Genomic DNA, 22,838 nt, shown 5'->3' with positions numbered 1-22,838 from the left:
GTGCCTCATATGGAGTTTGAACGTCATCACTGGGGAGACAAAAGCTGCCAGGAATTGCCTTGGATCATTGGGGCTGCAGTGGATAAACCATGGACGATGTTGACAATGATGATTGTGGACATCTTCGCCTATAAACGCGACAGCCTCACCTCGCCCGTATTTATCCCCATCGCAGCAGACTCGCGATGCAGAGGCGGTAACGTTGACTCCCAGGGCGAGACGTGGAGGGCGCGGTAAAGCAATCTCCACATCACCTGTGGTGCGGCCGAGGGGGGCGGTGACTCCAGCACACCCACCCTGCCTGGCCAGCATGCACAATGCCATTCGAGGTCAACACGCAGCGTTTGTGGCCAACAGTTTTGAGCACACACACATATAAGCCGATAATAGTTGTGGCTTGAATAAGTGAGGCTGACGCAGTTTGGCAGGTAACCTCTTTCAAGTACAAAAATACAAACATCTAAAATGAAGAACAACTCTTTAGCCTCATAGAATGTTAGGGAAAGTACTGTTAGTGAGCATCTATAAGTGTCAGCATCACACATGGTAGTGCTATCCAGAGCAATGAAGGTTCGTAATGGGACTGGCCTATGGGTGGATTGGATTTGCGTAATCACAGCGCATAGCCGTTGCCATTATTTCAACAGAAGAACGACGCTTCGTCTTTCCAAGGTCCTGCTGTCTGTCTTGCTTTAGAATCTGAGGTGTGAGTACTTAGGGGACCATTAAGCAATGGATCAACTGTGTTGTCATAATCATGGGACACTTATTGAATAATTTTGTGTCTAACCACAAACACGACAATGGCTATCAGTGTGGTGGCACAGGAATGCTGACTGGGGCACTGATCAGCATTGGGATGGTTGGCCAATGCCAGTCACGTTGTGTGGCGTTTCAGCTGTAGTGAAGGTCACATTGTCACAGAAACTGTCCATATCTGGGTAAAATCATAAAATACCAAATCCACAAAACATTTTCCCTGCGAGTGTTAAAAACGAAACAGTAATTTGCTTTTATTGACTCCATATATTTGCAGGCCCCATTAAGCCCTTGTTTGTTTTATTGAACACTGGATGTGCTGTTTATTCAGGGTGGTTGGCTCCATTAACCTTTGGCAGCATGTTTACAAGGAACACCACTTGTTGTTGTTGTTGTTTGTTGATCGGAAATCGTTATAGGCAGAGGCCCTGTTAACCTAAAACCAACTTACTTGGGATGAACCCGGTTCTGCAGTGTCTTCAACTCGATGTAGCAGAGTATGCATAGACCAAGATTGATTAACTGCTCGTGCAGATATAACAAAGTATGAAAAAATACGAAACGCTTTTACCCTTTCTGGCAATAAAACAGTTGTTAAGATATTCAAACACCAAATAGAAACCTTTTACAAGGAACAACCTATTGACAAAGTGGGTTTATAGTTATGTATTAAAGTTTTAGGGTGAGGTGTTAGCGTTTGGGGTTAGAGGTTCGTGGTTTGGTTTGAGGAATAGTGTCAGGGTTATGGATCGCAGTAACCGAGGCCTCTCCCCGCCGGCGGACTCCCAGCCGCGTCGTGCCACCCTGTGCACGTGCCATGCTTTGGCAGCGGGGGGCAACGGCGGGGGCACGTGAGGGTGGCGCCATACGCGCCGTGGGCTACACGCGTCGCCACCCCACAGACACGGCCACTCTCCGGGCTTGCGTCCGGCGAGGCACTCGCACACGGCGGAGGAGAGCCTGGCATGAGGGTGGCACCCAGAGGGGAGCAGTGGCGACAGAGGGAAAGGCCTGAGCCAGGCGGTGAGAGACCGCAGGAGAGGACTTTGGGGGTGAGGTGTTGCTGGACCTTGGAGAAATAAAGCAGCGATGGGGAGATGTTGTGCTATCAACAGGATTGGCCGTAAATGACCTCCCCATTTTGAGAATCAATAATGGGAGCCTGAAAGTGCCAACTTGTCTTGCACTTCTTATTAGGTCGTGAATGTGTCAGGCGCATGTAAATTATGAATCCAATTTCAATTTTACAAGCATTTAGTGTGTCTTTTAATATAACGTTTGACATTATGTTACCCCACTCTGATGAATCCAAGGACCGTTATTAATAAATTGTAGCTCTGAGGTTGTGTGCCTCTTTAATGCCATGCATGATGATTTTTTTTGTAGTCCATCAAGAGCACCGTTTGTGTCGAACTGTGCATCCAGAGCGGTCTCGTGCGACGTGCATGACCCAATTCACGTCCATGGCATTATTATTGTCACGGTGAGTTGCTAATTTGAGGTGGCTTGGGGCTAACGCTTGCATCGGCCCACTAAGTCTGTGCGAATGAGAATCTGGCTCCAATCCCAACACCACCACCACCACCCAAGAGATTTTTTTAGCTAGTCTCGTATTTAATGAATTTAATGAGCTCAGGTCGTCCAACGAGGATTAAAAAAAAGTCCTAAATTACCGTGTGCATTTGCTCAACGAATTCTCACCTCTGAGGGTGTAAATAACAAAGTCAAGGACAGAACAGAATGGGTTCTCAAGAGCATCACCACGGGGTGGGGAAGAGGACGATGCTGTCTGGTTGACCCTGCAGTAGTGCGTTCCTCAGGCTGGCACATCATCATCATCATCATCTCATTTCTTATTGCAAACCAAAAGTCCTGCTCAGATTTATTGTTGAATCCGAGCTCCACGATTCTTGATCGGCCTTTCCTTTAAGCCCACTTGGCCAGCTCCGACGGCAGGAGGTCGCGCTTCTTCCATGTCGGCCACTGGGCTCCAGGACTATCCTCTGCCATCTATGCAATTGGTTTCCTCTGTGCCCCATTCTTTTCCCAGTCCTCTAGATTCACCATGCACTGTGCCAGCAGGTTCACACCTCAAGCAGTGGCATTGGACGGATGTGGTGAGATCAGAGGCTTTCAGATGAATGTCCATTACTGTCATAGGCATGGGGCAGAGATCAACCGAATGGCCTTGTTTCTCAGCAGTAGAGAAAGCAGCCCGCAAACAGGAATGTTGCAAGTTCATGTCCTTGCTGGGGTTGACTCAGCCCACCATACCTCCGAAGTCAATCAAATAAATACCACTTTGTGATTAAGTAAAATGTGATTGTCCTATGGATAGACTTGCCCTTTCCATAGAAATGTGGAATTCCCACTACTGGTTTGTAGCTACCACTGGATATGAGGACGAACTCGATGTGCGTTTGAGCAGGGAGATTATTCACATTGACTTTGTATTATTAAATAGATTAGGGAGTCTCTTTAATTGCAGACTGTAATACATTTATCTGAAAGGCCAATTTAGTGGATTGATTAAATGTTATTCGATTGCACCAATTAAACAACTTCATCGTCTCGGGGTTTAATCTGCATACAGGCCCAGTGTGGCTGTGGCTCTGCTGTTGCAAATAGAATTCGTGAGGCTGCTGCCTTCCCCTAAATGCCGACTACAAACTGCGAATCTAATGACAAATAATGCAACACAATAACGTTTACAAAAATGTAATTTAATCTTTCCATTAACCATGATAAACCTGTGAACTGCACTCCAGTTCCACAGTACATCGAAGCAAGTAATACTACACAGCACCAAGCATATAAAATATTCCTATTAAAACTACATTTTATACAAGAAATTGTAAGGCAAAGTGATAACACGTTATAACATTGTTATGAAACGGAGCACATCGAAGGAAGTTACCAAATGGGACGCGAACAGGCAATATTTGGAGTCTGCGTGCGTGAGATGAGTGAAGAGCGGTTATCGGGGCTGATCATAAAACGATCAAAGTGGTGGCTTGCGCGCCATTCGTGAAGCCTGAGCAGAGTGGGATTGCGCGTTCTGTTCATACGCAACGCTGGGTTCCACTCGACGCTTTCTAACCAAAGGGGTTTAATGCGTATCTTTTTACACAGCTTCATGGCAGTGTTCTATTCGATTAAAAAATATCCACTGTTGAAATAAATTCCTGGCCCCTGGGATGCATCAAATGTTGGGGCCAGTCCTGGAGGGGTTAATTTTAATTACTTTTCCCATTATGCAAATAAGTGGATAATCACTGCATCTAAAGTGCTGCGCCAGTGTTGCTATGTGCAGGGCATTAATGAAGCCTCGTTAGGATGAGAGTGAGTGGTGTGTGAGTGAGTGTGAGTGTGTGTGAATGACTGTTTTCTGTTTACCAACATCGTTTTTTTTCCGTCAGGTTACGTTGTGCCCAATTATCTTGGCGTTTCAGAGGCACTGGACGGACATCATTAACAATCCATGTACACGTTGCGAGTAAATATATTTAAGATGCCGTTTCCGTGCAACAGGAGAATCCTGTATCATGCATCCTATAATAATGAAACTGCACGTGTGTGTACACGTGTGTGTTCAGTGTATCGCCGCCCATGACCTTATCCACTGCTGAATGATGGCCTCCCCAAACTGTCGCCATCTGTTCGGGTCTTGCGATGCACCAATCCGCATGGTTTCTGCATACGAGCTGAGTTTATCGCTCCACCTCTTTGGTGGAGATCCCCCAAGGCTGCCTCTCCGTTGTTAGTCTCGACCACCGGACATCGTCCCTTTGAGCCGCTACGCGTCTTGCCAGAGCTGCTCACTTACTCTCTTTAACAGCGGATTCAATGTCTCTAGCTTCGTGTGTGTGTGTTTCTCACCATTGTGGTTCATGTACAGTCACATATCTCTCCCACTGGCAGTGCAGTCAGTAACCCTTTCCTCATTCACTTGCAACTCTTACTGCATTAGACACGGCAACGGCGGCACGGTATTCACCAGAGTAGGGGACGTGGAGACGTTCGGGGTAACAACATGATGTCTTCTTGAGACCTTTTTTTTGTCGCTGCTCATCCCGAGCTGTGAATGCTCTCATAGTGCATCGTCTTTCTACTGTTCGCCTTTCGGCGTTCTGTGGTCTGACACCGGTGAGACTGGGCGCTAAAGACGACTGTCTCTGGTGCAGGCCAGTTGGTTTCAAAGACTACGCATCTATTATTATTAGAGCGTGTTCGTTTGCATGTTCACCACAAGTACTCTGTGTGGTTGATGCAGACTTAATTCCTTGCAAAAGGTTTCTATTTGGTGTTTGAACATCTTAACACCTCTAGGGTCAAATGTATTCTTATTTTTATTCGTAGAACGTCTTGGTCGGCACAACGCGTGGACTCTTTCCGAAAAGTCCAACCTTGTCGAGTTGCAAACAGAATTGAAAGAAAACAAAAATAGAGACATAGTTAGCCTCCTGGATTAGCAGAAGCAGAACTCCATACTTCAGTTCTAGGACTTCAGCGCTTACCATTGTTTCTTTCTCATTTCAAAATGTGTACGTCGTATCTATCAATCGTGCATCGTGCTGTTCTAGTGACATCTCGTTAATATTTATTAACTCGCTATGTATTGATCCCGCATCTTAAAGTCGATTTATTCTCTCACAATGAGTGCATCGAATTGAGCACGTGAGCATTATTTACAAAGCGAATGTTACGGGGCTGGGGCTGTGGCCCTGTGGTTAGCGCACTGAGAACCCAGCCACCTGAGTTCGATTCCGGGCCACAGCTAACACCAGTGGCGAGTGATATCATAACCAGTCTCCTTCACTCACCTCTGCTGACCAGCGTTGTGAAGTACGGTCAAACAAACACCGTCACTTGCAGAGTGTGGACGGAGGCCTTCATCGAGCAGCGGATTGAACAGGGCTGTACATTGTTGGTATTGTTGTTATTGTTGTTATTTGTTCGTTGCTATTGGTGGGCAACGGAGCTCGTAAAACCACGAGGCACCGTGTGGCAGCGTCGCGTGGCACGGAATGCGACCTTGATTTGAGTCACCATCTGCGGCTGTCAAACGATAGGAGAGGGGAAATGAATGCCAGCCTGCGAGTAATCGTGGTTATAATTACAATAACAGATTTTTGTTTTCAAAACTCCTAAATCAGCAATTTTATTTGCCCTACCCTCTGTGAAAATTGCACGCCTGCATCGTATTTCCATAGAAAGAGCTATTTGAAGTACATTTTCAAACGCATTCCAGATTAAATCTGACAATTGAACCTTATCTGGCCAAAAAACACCTCCGCGGATAGCCTAAGCCCAATTGATTTGAATACGGTATTCGGCCTCGGCTTTGATGGATGAGCCAATCAGCAGATTGTGACCCTGCTGTATCGGGTTAAGCAGTGTAACGTGAGGTTAACAGCATTGATTATTTAAAATTAAACACAAATTACCCAGGCCCAACAACCCGCTCATTGTGTTCCACGCAATAGCCGTGACTCGAGGAGGGACCTCAGCCATGCTTCATGCGCTGATGTAATTGCATTCGTGGAGGAGAATGAATGCTAATCGTCGCATTGGAATGTGCAGCAGCATCCCGACATGGGGATCTAAACATGAAAGAGAAGGACAGTGAGTTAACTTTTGCGTGGTGCAGAAGGCAGTGGAGGCATTCCCTCTGGAACCCATGTATGTTCCATGTGTGTTCATGTGTGAACCCATGTGTGTTCATGTGTGAACCCATGTGTGTTCATGTGTGAACCCATGCGTGTTCCGTACTGCTCGACTGGGGCGGCAGTGGCACGGACGTTCGCGCACCGCACTATGAACCTGGCGACTGCAGTTTGCATCCCCTCCACAGCCAACGTCAGTAATGAGTGATGTCCGAACCGCTGCTGAACCTTCCCTTGAGCAACTCCCAAGGCCAGCATGGTGAAGTACTGTCAGGTCAAACGCCCCCTTCACCAACACAGCTTGCGGAGGCTTTCATGCAGACGCGGATTGACGTCATTCCACTTGCGCTGGTCGCTATCGAGTCATCGCCATGTAGGAACCTCCATTTGGAACTCTCGCGGAAGGCAGAATGACACCACCACGTGTTGGAGAACTGCCATTAGAAGCTGACATCACAGGGCGACACGACTTCCACGATCACTTCATGGCCTCTTCAATCGCAACACAAGCAGTCTTCATCATCTCCGCCTGATGAAGACCACTTGTGTTGCGATCGAAACGTCGTGGGTTTTTTGCTTTTATTATTTTCAATTTTATTTAATTATCTGCTTTTTTTTCTATCTACTACGTGACTTCTCCGAAAGAACCAAGAATATGAATTTCTGGTGCAGTGTTTAGTTACTTGGTTGAGATAATCAATTCGTGCCACTTGAAAACCCAGTTTGATTATAGGTGTCTGAGACCTGAATTCAAATCCAGGATCTCTGCAGTGATCTGACACGTTGTAAGCCCTCAGAGCTACCTGGCCATCTGTAACAAGTTTGTCGTTTTATTTAAGAGCATTTTCCTGTGTTTTTCGAACTAAGACCGTTGAAGTAGCTTAGAATTGTATGAATCCAACGTTTGCAACGCGCCGTCAAACCGCGTTTTCCCACTCGCGAAGAGAGGGAGAGAGAGACCACTCACGAGGCGCCGTTAGCCGGCACAAAATCCTCCCCCCCCCCCCCCACACACTCCGTGGTCCTCTGCACACGACATCCTCATTGTCGGTGTTTGCACGCGGGGAGAAACCCAACGCGTGTGAGGGGCACCCCATCCGTCCGATGTGTGTGGCTGTACCACCTGTACCACCTGTACCACCTGTACCACCTGTACCACCTTCTCCTGGCAAGCCACAGGATGACGACCTCGATGTTCTTGCCGTGGCACGTTTGACCGAGTCCATCATTGCGTGTTATACACGCGAGAACATCTGCACACTTACACACTGTGCAATTACTTTTACATCGAGCAGAAGGAAAGAGGCAATGGCAATCTGTGGTAGCTTCATAACCTTTAGACTTAATGGCCCCTTCGTTGCTGTAGCGTGCCGTTGTCAGAGTGTGCCACGGCATACCGAGGCGGAAAAGTTTCATCTCGAGCAAAGCTTCTTAAAAACACGATTTGTAGCATCATTGTTGAGAGGTGAGATTTTTCCCCCTCATTCCAAGCGTGTGCGTAATCCTTTCGCAGTGTAGAGCTCGCGATAAAACTCCGCCCTGGTCGTCACCCTGGCAGCCTCAGCCCCCACCCTCCTGCCAACAAAGAAGATGAATTTGAGGAGCAGCGTTCGTATGCGAGCAATGAATAAATTTTATACGGAAATAAAAAACAAATTTCGTGTTTACAAGAGTTTGGCTCATGATCAGGAAAATATAAATAAGGTGCACGGATGAAAACAAACTTTAGGACCTTTGGAGAGAAATAATCTCTGAGATGGAAAAAAACATTGATAGGGACTTAAATTTAAGAGGCTGAATCACACATTTTATTGCAATAAGCTACGTGTATATAAAAAAAACTTTACTTTTATTGTTTTTATTTCCCCATTTTAAGAGCCCAGGGAAATCGTAATTGTGCTTTAAAGGGAAAAACACCCATCTGTGTCCCCGTGACGCATGGTATCACTCCACGATGCTCATCTCCGTCGGTGGCTCTAGGCGAGCGGTGGACGTCTCGTTGCTGTCGGCGGGAGGCAGCGATGCCGTTGGACAACGACCGCTGCCTTCCCGCAGAGCGACACTTGCGCTGTTAGTCACCCCAGAGGGTGGATGCCACGAGTCAACCCACGATTTCCAATTTTGAGTCGAGCTGCTGTCTGCCGCACTTCCGGGTATAGAAACTCGGCCACACGAAGTAACGGCCACCCCCCGAGCTGCTTCTAATCAAGCGAGAGCGCATGCGGACGAACGCTCCCGGTGGGAGCACATTGCAGCAATTTACAAGGATGTGACTTGATAATTGTTTTTTTAACCTTCTATCTGGCAACAAAACTGACACCTTTTTACAAGGAGTCATGTTTGCATAGACCACAATACCTGCAGTCATAATGCAAACAAAAAACACAACTCTAATAATGTGCACTGTCCTTGAAGTTGATTGACCAGATGACGCCAAAAGGTCCAACCCATGTGAGACTAGGCTCTAAGGAAAGCTGTCTCGGGTGTGGACCAATCAACTTCAAGGACAGTGCACATTATCAGAGTTGTGTTTTTTGTTTGCATTATGACTGCAGGTATTGTGGTCTATGCAAACATGACTCCTTGTAAAAAGGTGTCAGTTTTGTTGCCAGATAGAAGGGTAAAAAAACAATTATCATATTTTTACTGGCAAATGAAGTTCCAATGGTGTAAAGGACGTGACTTGTTTGTGGCGTTCACCTGCAGTCCATTGCTTTTGGAGGCAAAATGCAGGTAGATCACACAAAATCATGGGGCCCACTGGGTTGCGAAGCTGGCAGAAGTCAGCACTGCAGCAAGTGGATTGGATCCATCGATGCAGAGCTGTCCGTGTCGTCACCTCCAAATGTGTAAGGGTTCTCCAGTTTCCTCCCCTCTTGAAACCAAACAGTCGTTCATTTGAATTGACCAAACATCCCAACGCAGGACCTTCCTGAAAGAGAGACTTGAGACTCACCGAGGATGCCCTAAATCTGTAACGGGCGTCATTTGCACGATTCGAAACCGATTTGAGGTGGGAGGTGATGGCGCCAGCTGCTCGGGTTTTTGCGAGGAGCGCAGCAGCTGCTGATCGTGACGCACCGCCCGCAGGCATCGCAGAGCGCCGGTGTTTTAAACGTTAAATCACGCTAGCATATGTTATATTGAAGGAAACAGTCATAAATATATCAGATCACGTTACTGTAAAAAAAAGTATCAAGTAATCGGATTGCTTTTACATTCCTTCAGACACGACTTGGTACACGATCCTACGTCGCGTTATTTGTGTGCCTCTAAATTCTGATGATTGTTTTTTTGTTTTTAAAGAGACCGTGGCGCGTGAAGGGGTTAACGCCGTTCAGCTGAGCAGAGTTAGGAGAATGGATTGAGCGTTGACGTGGTAATGAGCGCGCCGCTCGTGCGCTTGCCTGTTGCTCGCGTGTCTAATGAGGCTCCTGTGGGTCTCAGCCCAGCGCAGCGTTACTGGAAGCGACGGCTGCAATTTGTTTCATGAGCGAGCGGGCGAGCCGGCGGACGCTGTTAAAACCACGCGTCCGAGCAGCTGGAGCTGATTGAATAGATCGCTGAGTCAACAGTTAAAATTGTTTTTGGGAGATTTAGTTTGGTTTTTCCCTCCCCACTCTTATAATATTGCAATTTAATTCGGGTTAAGTTGGGAGGGGGGGGGGGGGGGTCTTGGTCTGCCAGAGGGGTCCACGTGAACGGTGCAACAAGCAAAGGGAAACTCGCGGCCTTGGCTGTGAATGAGAAAGGAGGATTAGGAATGTCGTGGCAGGATAGTCAGGGTGTCGCGGTCTCACGGCGCAATGTAGCACGACGGAAACAGTCGGAGGTTATTATACGGAAGCTGTTGCGATGCTTGCGCAGGTTCGGGAGTCCGGCAAGGTAGTGGCTCCCCAGTGGTCGTCGGTCACGAGGAAGACACGAAGCCCAATGTGGGAAACTGTGAGGAGGTCCGTGTGGACATCACCACAGATGGCATTGGCTGTGGTTATCTCTTGACCTCAACCCTGCTGTGTACGGCCCATTTGTCAATCCACTGCTGGATGAGTGCTTCCCCGTGCTGGGCTGAGACCACTGCATTTGATAATGAAGATGTGGATACCTGCACAAGGGGACAATTCAAGACTCTCCACTATGTGTGGCTATGAAATCTACAGCACGGAGCTTGTAACTTCGCACTGCTCTAAATATAAATTTGAAGGCAGTGGATGGGTTAGTGAGTGGGTGAGTGGGTGAGTGAGCGGGTGAGTGGGTGAGTGAGCAGGTGAGTGAGCGGGTGAGTAGGTGGGTGGGTTGTTGAGGGGGTGAGTGAGCGGGTGAGTAGGTGGGTGGGTTGTTGAGGGGGTGAGTGAGTGGGTGAGTGAGCGAGCGAGTGAGTGAGCGGATGAGTGAGCGGGTGAGTAGGTGGGTGGGTTGTTGAGGGGGTGAGTGAGTGGGTGAGGGGGTGAGTGAGGGAGTGAGTGAGTGAGCGGGTGAGTGAGCGGGTGAGTAGGTGGGTGGGTTGTTGAGGGGGTGAGTGAGGGGATGAGTGAGCGAGTGAGTGAGAGGGTGAGTGAGCGGGTGAGTAGGTGGGTGGGTTGTTGAGGGGGTGAGTGAGTGGGTGAGTGATGGGGTGAGTGAGCGAGTGAGTGAGCGGGTTAGTAGGTGGGTGGGTTGTTGAGGGGGTGAGTGAGTGAGTGGGTGAGGGGGTGAGTGAGCGAGTGAGTGAGTGAGCGGGTGAGTAGGTGGGTGGGTTGTTCAGGGGGTGAGTGAGTGGGTGAGGGGGTGAGTGAGCGAGCGAGTGAGGGAGCGGGTGGGTTGTTGAGGAGGTCGTGGTCGTTCTGAACTTGAGTGCTGGCTTCTGGGAGCACTGCGCCCCTCCTGCGAGAGGCGCCCAAGCGCTCATGTCATCTCTGTCTTGCTAATACACCTCATGCTTTATGCATTAACATCATTGTTGGGGGCCGTCTGACCATATATCCATAAAGATAGCATGCACCTCAAGGGGATCTCGAGCATTTTAATAGCCTTGTCTTTAAATCGTATTTTTTTTTCATTTAACTCTTTCAAATACCCCTGCTTCATTTAGGAAACAATGGTTATCGTGCGCTTAGAAACAATTAGTTTCTATCACGTAAATATTTAAAGCCTGCTCTTTTGTTCCAATGTTCTTCGTCCCGTTTTGGCGACGGGGATTAACGGTGAAATTCAACTGCTCTTTCGTTTTGTCTCTTTCATAATGTTCGATCAAATTTGAATTAGCCTCTGTATGAATCCATGCCATTTCGATACTCTGTTGGATTTTCCAGGATGGAAAGTGTTCTTTCTGTCATGTTAATATCTGCAAAATGCACGTGTTGTGAATGAACACGTGATGCTAGGGGCATTCTAGGCCATTGTTTTCAAGCAGCAGGTGTTTAAGCTGCAAAACTCGAGGCCGGCTTTGAGTTTGAGTTTCCATCGCAGCGATTCGTGCGTGGGCTTTAATTTTTCCACTTTCTTGTGCGCAGTTGACTACAGCAACGCATAACACAATTTGAAAATGTATTTCAAACACGTCAACATTCTCATAAAATTATTGTCTACGACGTTGCCTGTAGCAGGAGCTTCAAAAGCCATTCTGTTGTAGCAATTCTTTGTGACAAGTGTCATCCGATGTTACAGTGCAATAGTGTCCCTATTGTGTCACGTGACAGGTGGGAAAAGCGGTGATGAAGTGGGCTGCACCCCGTGCTATCGACCAAGTGACCCGAGTTTAATTCCCGGCCACGGCTAACGTCGGTGGCGAGTGCCCTCCTCCCATTACTAACCCGCAGTGAGCTGTGTGGTGAAGTATGGTCAATTACCCCCACGACCGACACAGTTTGTGAAGACCCTCATCCTGAAGTGGATTGACAAAAATGGCTTTACATGACAGTTCATAATTCTGTGGCCAGAGCACTCGACTCACATCGTAGAGGCTGCAAGGTCATTGACCCAGCCCATTGTCTCCCTGGAATTTACAGCAGTTGTTCCACAGATCTACGTCCTCATCATGGGAATATGGAATTTCCACCAGGGGAGATGAGCTCGTTTAAGCAGGTAGACACATTTACTTTTAATGGTGACATTTGGCCTGTGATTAAACCGAATTGGTCTCTGCCCAACCTTCAGTGATTGCACAAATAACCCCAACATAAAATTTTACTTGTAAGCCAATCCGGCATACTCCATTTTTGAGGACTGACGTCGTTATAATTGCCTTGAGGCAAAACATTTTGTGCCAGGGCATACGCAGGAGTTGCACCTCGTATAGATTAAGAGACCAATTGAAGTGACTTCAAATGTATTTCTGTGATGCCTTCCCTGGGCCATTTCCTGACACAGAGCGATGCACTGATTGTGAAAGTTGCAGATTAAAATTCCATCTTACCACACGATGCATATGGCGCATCCTTAATAAAATAAAAAATAAAAAAGATTACAGCCGCTGATGGACGTAAGCCTCCCTCCCCACGCCAAGTGAGGCGTGTCGATTCGTTGACCACTCTTCTCCAGATCCGGCTGATAGGATGCAGTAAGAGATCTCACAGAAGGGAGGGAGCAATGCCCATGATGGCCAAGATCATCTCTTGGCGAAGGTCCACACAAGTGTCCCCGCACGGCTCTGCGGCGGCGAGCGTGCCGTAGACTCGGGGGGGGGGGGGGGGTATTTATTCCGATCGGTGGCAATCAGCTCCTCGTCCCCTCCACCTCTCACGCCCCGCAGGCAGCGATGCTGTTGAGTGAGCAGCATCGCTAAAGTCTCACATGAGATTCTACTCGCTTGTTTGCCCGTCTTCGGATGGAAGCTGTAATATTTACGAAAAAATTGAGCAGAGTATAATTGTATCTTGCGTCAATGTAATGGCAGTGCATCTTGCATGAAAGTACATCATCAAACACTTCATTGCATTTCGCTGTAGCACTGTATTAATGTCAGTGATTCTTGCACAAAACTATCTCAAAAACACCTCACTTCATGTCACTGTAGCACTGTATATAACTGAACTTCAATTTGAGAATAGGTTTTTCCCCTTTTTTCTGGCAACAAAACAGGTGTTAAAACACGAAACTGAAACCTTTTACAAGGTTTGTATGTTTTTGTTTGCATTCTGACCACAAGTTTTAATGCAGACATGATTCCTTGTAAAAGGTTTCAGTTTGGTGTTTTAACAACTTAACACACCTGTTTTGTTGCCAGAAAAAAGGGGAAAACCCTATTCTCATATTTTGATACAGATATGTTCAAATTAACTGCTCTGATACTTTTTTCTCTTCTGCTTTCAGTCGCTTGGGTTGAAATAAATTGGAATTTGATACAATATCTGGAAAATCACCGGGGAAAATGTCTATTTGACCATAATGTAGAAGCATAAATTATACTCACCTTTTGTCTCAAGTGCTGAAGAAATCAATGAAGACACCAAATCCACTTTGTTTCTGCGTAGAATTTTTTTTATTAGATTCACTTTCAATAAAGAAACGTCAAATCTTAAAGCGAATTTGCGGAAAAAAAAATTCGGCTTGACCTTCCTCTGCGCGAGTGTAAAAATCCACCCGCTCATGAATATTAATGATGGGAGGGGGGGGTGGCATGTGGAGTGATGTCACGCGCGTTACACACAAACAGACATTTTTGGCTCATCATAGTAGTAATATTTCCCCCTCGAAGTGACTGAGAACTGCCGTGCACGTCTCTGGCACGAGGCTTGCACCATCATGGTTTCTGTGAACTCGTTTCCACTCCCCTCTAACACCCCCCCTCCCCTATCCCCTCTGTGTGTTTTAACACGGTTCAACACACTTTTGGGTGGTTTACGCTATGCCAAACCAAACCTTATATTTAGTATTTTTCCACCATGTTTTACACTGGAAACTCAGCCCATTCCTGGTGCGAGTCTTTTCCACGGTGACCCCGTGACCTCTCTGAGAGCAGCCCCCTTGGCGAAGGGAGCTTTGCGGGGTGCGTGGCCCGGGTGCAGCTCCCAGGCTGCCCTGCCGGCCCGGGCTCAGCCCACCCACATTCCCGGTTCACGACTCGCAGGCTCTTAAACACTCAGAATCAGAAAGGGTTTTATTCGCCATGAAAGTTTGCACAAACAAGGAATTTACTATGGCAGGAAGGTGCATACATTCAACATGTAGGAATCTTAAAACTTAAATAAGTGGTATACAGTCTAACTATACTAAAATTACAAAGTCTAACTAATACTCAGGGGCTAAAGTATGTAAAATTTTGAATAAGTATACAATATAAAATGTAAACTAACCGTAATATACAATCCTAAAATACAAATAGGGTAACATGTTGTAAATATGGCAAGGTGTAATTTTGTAGATAAAATGTTAAAATAAGTGTAAAAGTCATTTTAAGCCCTTGGCCTTGCTGAAGAGGCCAACAGCGGATGGGAAGAAACTGTTTTTTTTGACTGAGCTGCCGATGCTGAAATCTGGCATCACGTTCTGAACTCCCATCAGTAACGGATTGTGCTGCACTGCCCTCTGTTGTCCACCACAGAGCCCCACAGCCGATGTGTCTTAGGCATGGTGGTCACTATTCCGAGCACCATCCAGGCTCAACGCCGCTTAGCTTCCGAGGTGTGACGAGACCGGGCGCGTTCCAGGAGATCTTGACACTGGCCTTGCCGGAATCCCATTGAGAGGTTCTTCATTCGGCGTCTCTTGTGAACATGACAGACGTGTCATGTTGGTGTGCCGAGAGAATGGATGCAACGGATCCGTGAGCGTGTTCGCAAGTGGGTTGGTGCATTAGCAGGCTGCGGGGCTGCCGTTGCGAACAACTCTGCCTAGTGCTGCTGTGGAGACAAACACTCTGCTGCTGAAGGTTTTTATTCCCTGAGAATGATTTGCGCGCTCAAGAAAAGCCAGATCGGATCTGTGCAAGGCACGGTCGTCCATGACGGCTGGCGGAGCGAGGCTGCCCTCGAGAGGACGTCCCTGTCGTTCAGAATCGACGCGTGTCCTCAAAGTGGCGTTCGGCACGTTGGGCGTTCAGTTTGAATTGAAGCGCGTCACATGGGGCAGGCGCGCGGGAAATGAAGCCCAGCTGATTGTAACACCATCACAAAGCGCGTTATCTCCACCCTCTAGCCAATGTAATAATTATCAGTCTCAGACGAGGGCACAGGGGGCAGGAGAGCGGAGGCTGCCCACCCAAGCTACTGGAAAAAGCTTCTTTCGGACACATTTCACCACCACCACAGCAGCCCTTTATCACTCAACTGTTTAGTGTTCACCAGTGTAATTGTTGACGTGGAATTTTCTGTTGGACGGGTCCATTGAGATGCCGTAGCATTTAGGAGGAGATCCGTGCAGCTCCAAAGGGGAACAGCTGTATTCATTAATTAAATGAAGTGCACGTTTATTAAAGCAGGTGACGGCCCCTTCAGAGTCGATGTTGGTTTTTTGCAAGAGCGATCTGGACATGTTTTTATTTACTCATGGATAATTATTTAGTTGGGGGGAGCGGTGGTGCAGTAGCTCATGCAGCTCAGGCACTGCACTACGAAAGCGGCCGTCTGAGTTATATTCCTGGCCATGGCTGACATCAGCGGTGTTGTCTGAACCATTCCTTGCTCCCTCTTTCACCAGCCCCCACTTGCTAGCGTGGTGATGTAGGGCCAACCAACCCCCCCTGACAGCTGCAGCATGGCGAAGCCTTTATCCAGCAGTGGATGAGAAAGGGTTGTAAACTATTGCGATTTAATTATTAACTACGCATCATCCTTCCAGAGCAGACACCACCCGTACCACCACCTTTGTGGTGAGCGAGCAGCGCTTTGCCCAGTGCAGAGTCCGCCGGGCAGCAGGAGGCATGCGGCGTCAGCGTGCCACGGTCGTGCCGGCGGGGCTTGCTGCGGAGATGAAAATGCAGGATCTCATCGGTGGTGGCTCAGCGCTCTGACTCCTGAGTGACCCAGCCACTTATGGAGATTATTATTTCACATCAAGCGCATTGAGAATATTAATTATCCCCAACGAGTAGAGCGTGGCACTCGACTGCATTAAAAGCCCCGAGGCAATGGTGGAAATTTCCCATCCCTGTTGTTGCCCTGCAGTCGGGGGCCGGTCTCTCCGCCGCGTGTCGCCTTCCCACAAATTAGCGCCCATTCGATCGATCCCAGATCGAAGTTAAGAATGAAAAATATGGGACAATTTAGAAACAAACCTCGTGGAGAGAAGTATCCAGTGAGTGCGGATGAGCCAAAGTACGGAACCCAAACCACATGCGTGGCTAAATGTCAGCATTGCTGCCGATTGAATAAGGGGAGAGAGATGGCTCTTTAGACGGAGAGCCCACGGACATAGCCTTGAAATGAAGGCTGAAAATAAATTAAAAGTGCGAATGAGACCAGGAGAGAAGGGCAAACAGAGACACCAGCGCATTATTCAACACGCATACTAAACGGCAAAGAGATGTGTGGATCACCGCAGTGAGCCGCGCATGCCTGGCTGCCACAAGCCAACGGATTTTAAATCCCAGTGGATGTGTTCTAAATGAAATGCCCACGCCGTAGCTGTGCTGGCCACACGGCATTGCATTGATTCTTGAGGATCCCGCTGTGATGGATATTTCAGCGATCTGGCAACAGTGAGAGCTCTGCTCTGGCTGGTGTTAAGCGACCGAGTGTGTGTCATGCCCACGTACAGCGTTTCTCTTTATCCACTGCTGGATGAGGAGCCTCCCCCGTCCTCTTGAGTTTGTGCTGGATAAACGAGCAAAATAATATTAATAGTGACCTTTTAGTTACTCATTTATTTTTGGATTTTTTTGTTTTTCCCAGCAGGGAAGCTTGACAGCATTTGATTGGAAGTGCATACTTAGTTTCCTCTTTATCTCATTACAATTACCATTGTAAAAAAAATGCATCGTTACCGAGCATTATTTTCGTGAAGTAAAAGAATGAAGAAAGCCTGAGTTTATTTCCCGACAGAAATATAATATGTTCATATTGATCGTCTTTATGAGCATTGTCATGCTGCCAGTTCTGGACAGAGACAAGACAGAGATCCCCCGTGTAGCCTGTAACAGACTGTAGGGGCAAGTGCTGTTAGCGATCACCTATGAAGGCCAGCACGGCACACGAGGGGGTGGGTGGCCAACACCACGCCCAGCCGCCTTTGTCTCCCTAGTGGCGGTGTTTACACATCGCACCAGGTATTAATTTAAGGCTGAGTCGACCTAGGGGAGACCCGGGACCGGTTCAAATAATCGTCACTGGTGTTGGCCGTGAGCGGGAATCGAACCCGAATTGCTAGGTTCATAGCGCAGCGCGCTAACCGCACACAGAGACACACAGACACACACACACAGAGACACACACAGACACACACACAGAGACACACAGACACACACACGCAGAGAGGCACACAAACAGACACACACACAGAGACACACAGACACACACACAGAGACACACAGACACACACACAGAGACACACACACAGACACACACACACACAGAGACACACACACACACAGACACACAGACACAGAGACATACACAGAGACACACAGACACACACACAGACACACACACAGACACACACACAGACACACACACACACAGACACACACACAGACACACACACACAGACACACACACAGACATACACACAGACACACACAGAGACACACACACAGACACACACACAGACACACACACAGAGACACACACAGAGACACAGACACACACAGAGACACACACAGAGACACACACACACGCAGAGAGACACACAAACAGACACACAGAGACACACACACAGACACACACACACAGACACACACACACACAGAGACACACAGACACACACACACGCAGAGACGACCCGGTCAGTGCATGAACACTGTCAGTCTTCGTTGGAGAGTGGCCAAGGGTCACTGAATCCCACCCCCGAAGGCAGGCAGGGGTTACAAAAGCGCTCGGAGCAATAGGTCGTACGACCAGAAAACCACGCACTCTAATCTGGAGCTCATTCAATCAAGCGCAATTATCGAATATGGAATTACTAGGTTTTATAATCGATTAATCGGCAGCCCTTTTAACTGATGACGATGACGACACAGACGACGGCGACAGTGATGACATCACCAGTCCCCGTCCGGCTCGACCTGGAGCCCTTCACGCGTGGATCCCATCGCTGCGGTCCCCCCGGTCCGCGTTCTCCGTCACCGCTTCGCGTGACCACCTGCAGCGGGCACGATGAGCCGCTGCATCCGACGCGACGAACCGGTTCGCGAGCCACGTGGCCACGCTACTTCGAGACGCAGGACACGCTGCATGCGCAGTGCGGTTAATACTAATGGGATCTCCGCGTGTAGCGTAACCATCAATATTCATGATGCCGTGCGTGCACAACGCCACGAATATGAAATGAAGCAAATTATTTGAGTTGCCAGTCGTGCCAAAGGACAAATAGCAAAACATTCAACACATTTGTCAACAAAAGTTATATTTAAAGTCAAATAGATACTAGGAAACATATCGGGTGGTGTCCTATGCAGCGTTGTTGATGAATGTGTTGAGATTGTTAGTTATGAATACAGATGAGATGAACATGGCACAGCGTGTTGTCTTTTTAGTGCCCATGACCAGATCGCCCAGTATGCACCCCACCTCGTCAAACCTCCGAAGCGGAGCCTGGACAGCGCTCGGGTGGATAACCCACAATGCATAGCAGATGTTGTTGTCTGCGGCGCTCGGTGATGGGCAAGAGAGGGTAGTGCATTACAGTCCAGTGTTGTACTGTACTTGTATGCTACCGTGCAGCACTCCCCGCCTCGCGAGTGTGGTTGGGACGCCACTAACGGGCGGCAGTGTTGCGGCTGTCACTTTGGATTCTAATTTCTGATCGACGAAGCTTGAAGCCCAGATCCGGCAGCCCATGAAATGCAGCCCGACTTACACGGATGCATGCCAGGATCTCGAGACGTGTGATCCTTTGTAGTGTACGGTAAGAACGCCGCTGTTGACGTCCCAAGATTAAGAATCGGACTTAGTACCGACGGCTTCGCTGTTCCTGCCCCACTGCGTGGAATCTTGTGTCCTCCTCTCTTATTCTGGTGAATTCATCATCAAGAGACGCTCTTAAACTCACACGATGTCAACGGCAGCCACATTTGCAACTGTGATTTGACAGCTGTGAACTAGCAAGTGTGATTTATGTTTCCTGTGTATAATTTTGAACATTTGCTGGGTTTTTTTTTCTCTCTCCACATTATTCCGTTACCTTTTTTGCAGGTGGTTGTTTATGTTGATCTGCCTGTGTAACGTGCGCTGTCATATTTTATTCTCCGTTGCTGACTCCAGCCTGAGCTGGGTTTTTCCAGCCAAACTCAAACGTCTGTGTTGAACACAGGGGCCAGTGTCCGAGAGAGCAGGGAGACCACTCGCTGTGTGGCAGGGCTGGTGAGGGAGTGGGCGGGGCTAGTGAGGGAGTGGGCGGGGCTAGTGAGGGAGGGGGCGGGGCTAGTGAGAGAGGGGGCGGGGCTGGTGATAGAGTGGGCGGGGCTAGTGAGGGAGTGGGCGGGGCTAGTGAGGGAGGGGGCGGGGCTAGCGAGGGAGTGGGCGGGGCTAGGGAGGGAGTGGGCAGGGCTAGTGAGGCAGTGGGCGGGGCTAGTGAGGGAGGGGGCTATGATGAAGCCTCCAAGAGATTCCGATCAACCAACCCGATGACTGGCAGAGCATGGGGAGGGCTTCATTCAGAGCGGGATTTGACAAGCGACTATCAATTATTAAATAGTTAATTATTACAGGAAGACAATCAGTCGACCCCTAGCTAGGTTTTAGACTTGTACAATAGTGAAGTAATTACTAATATTGCGCCATATCTGCCCAGTCCATCACATTCTGGTTGTGTGCGCACAACGACAACGATCCGCGTATCGCCTGAACGGACTAGCACCTATGAAGGCCGGCACGGCGTGCAAGGAGGTGGGTTGGGCAGCATCATGCCTGGCCATCTTTGTCTCGCCGGTGGCGATGTTTACACATCGTGCCAGCTACTTTTTTTAGGCTGAGTCGACTTAGAGGATGCCCACGACCAGACAGGATAATCATCACTGGTGTTGGCTTTGAGCGGGAGCTTGGGTTGCTGGTTTGGTAGCGCAGTGCACTAACCACTACACTATCGCTCCCCGCTGTCTTTGCGCACACGCACACACGCACGCACCCACACACGCACGCACGCACACACGCACACACACACGCACGCACACACACGCACCCACACACGCACGCACGCACACACACACGCACGCACACACACACGCACGCAGACCGAACGAGCATCACGCTGGCACCGAGCGGGGCATCCGTGACGGTGGGCGGCCAGGTCACCCTGCAGTGCCGGGCCATCCCCGACCCTTCGCTGGACGTGGCCTTCGAGTGGAAGCTGCACGACCGGTCCATCGACACGGACGACAAGAACCCGCACTACTCGCGCGTGCGTGGGGTGAGCTGGGATCCGTGCATCACCACCGAGCCCCATGCCCACGATTCACGCATCAACACAGCAGGGGGCATTCACCCAGGGCGCATAGTACGAGGCCGACGAGACATTTTCAATCAACGTTTCCTCCGTGCTATGACATACGGTTCAGAGGCATGGACATTAAACGAAGGGGATTGAACAAGACTGGAAAGTTTCGCAATGAAGCATGGAGTTTTGTTTAGGCGCAACTTGTGGATTCGAGAATGTAGGCAGGTTACCAACCTCGACATAACCGTTACAGACACAAGTGGACCTTAGCAGGACACCGCTCAGAAGGATGACTACCGATGCTCAAGGATGATGTCGGAGTTAGAACGCCCGAGGTCTCTTCCGCAGAGGAGATGGAGCAATGACAGACATCTGACAGATGCCAGGCGGATTATTGCATCGCCAGGATCCTGAGAGGCGACAGTGGCTTTGAGAGGCCTTCATCCAGCAGTGGATTGACTATGGCTGATGACGATAATCACTTTACCACCACTGCAACCAGAGAGCTCGCCAAATATACAAACAGAAAGTTGCGTGTTCGTGACACTACGGAATGCATAGATTGACACCGCCGTAGATTCTACAGGAACTGCTGCTTAAAAGGATTGGTTCGTGAGTAATATCGCCACGCTAAATAATTTCACCTCGTTGAATTTTCACGGGTGCCAATCCGTTCCATCTCGATCCGACCACGGGTCTGTGAGTAAAGGGAGCAAGCGCGGAGGATACGGGGAAGAAAGAGTAGACGGGAGCGAGATCACACGAGCAACAACGAGCGGCTTTGTAGTTGACGCACAGGTGAGTAACAACCCAGCGCAGGGACCCGGAGGACAGGTGTAATGCTTGATAAGTTGAATTTTTCGGCGGCTCTTAATTGTTTCCACTTACCGTGTCAACCACTGTTGGTGGTGGGAAGGGAAATCAAACGCTTCTGGGTGTCTAAAAGCTCATGGCGAGGTGGCTCCGTGCCTCTCTGCGTAAAGCCGCCGCGTTGCCGCAGCGTCGCTCTGAACGCGCACGGTGTCTGGGCTGCGGTGCCGCTGATAAGAGGAGCGGCGGCCGAGCGAGTGTACCGCACCCTGCCGCATCCCTCTGCATTCTGGGCGCTCCCTCTGCTCTCACAGCTGCTGCCGCTGCTTATCTCACGAGCAGACGTGCGGTTACGCTGTTTGGGTTAGCTTCCCTTTCTTTACTCTGTGTGTGTGTCCCAGTCTCTGTTAGCGTGTCTGTGCATAGAATACATTACTGATAATGACTTAAGTCAGTGGAAGCTTTTAAACGCTTTGCAACTAAGTTTGAGACTTTGAATGCCTTCCGCTTTGTCCGTCGATGATGGGAGAGCGGTCACGATAACTCTGGTAGAGATGATGCAGTGTGAGTGAGATGCGTGAATATGAAGTCGTGTCGCTGTTTGAGACTAACCTTGTATAAACTGGACATATCAGTCAAAGGTTCGCCCAAAATTTGATAACAAAAAACTTGCGCTGATAGAATTGCCCTTGTAGGCCAAGGCAGCCACGCTCCCCCCCCCCCCTCCCAATTCCATCACCATTCTAGCCGTGGAGATGGAGCAACGAAAGGCACTCGTGTGCAGATACTGGGTGGATTATTATTACATCGCAAGAGAGTGAAAGATGGCAGCTTCTTGGGTAGGGGGTCTTCCTCCAGCAGTGGATTGACCATGGCTGATGATGATCATGAAGATTGGTCACTGGAGCATGATGTGACCATCAGATGTAGCCAATGCTAAAAGCTTCCCCATTTATCTGCAGCTGCTTGGATGGTGCACGGGCATTCATGTGGTGCGGAATGTTAGATTTACTCTCGATGGAATGGGTGTAAATATAGGCTGGCAGCCAGACACACTACATTTGGTTCTGCATGAAGGGAAGGAATAACACAGAAGTC

General features: G+C 48.8%; 1 protein-coding gene across 1 annotated transcript in view; it reads left to right on the top strand.

Moving 5' to 3' along the window:
* The window catches only part of LOC133356694 (contactin-2-like), a 250,453-nt gene that overhangs the window by 176,425 nt on the left and 51,190 nt on the right, over positions 1–22,838 (top strand). Inside the window, exon 13 of the mRNA XM_061574335.1 lies at positions 20,728–20,903. Within this exon, the coding sequence (XP_061430319.1) occupies positions 20,728–20,903 (176 nt within the window). The remainder of the gene's footprint in view (positions 1–20,727; positions 20,904–22,838) is intronic.

The sequence above is a fragment of the Lethenteron reissneri genome, chromosome 55, assembly GCF_015708825.2.
Source record: "Lethenteron reissneri isolate LAM-NWPU_2019-01 chromosome 55, ASM1570882v1, whole genome shotgun sequence".
In the NCBI taxonomy this organism is placed as follows: domain Eukaryota; kingdom Metazoa; phylum Chordata; class Hyperoartia; order Petromyzontiformes; family Petromyzontidae; genus Lethenteron; species Lethenteron reissneri.
The sequence above is the reverse complement of the archived record's forward strand: the minus strand, read 5'-3'. Positions and strand labels throughout refer to the sequence as shown.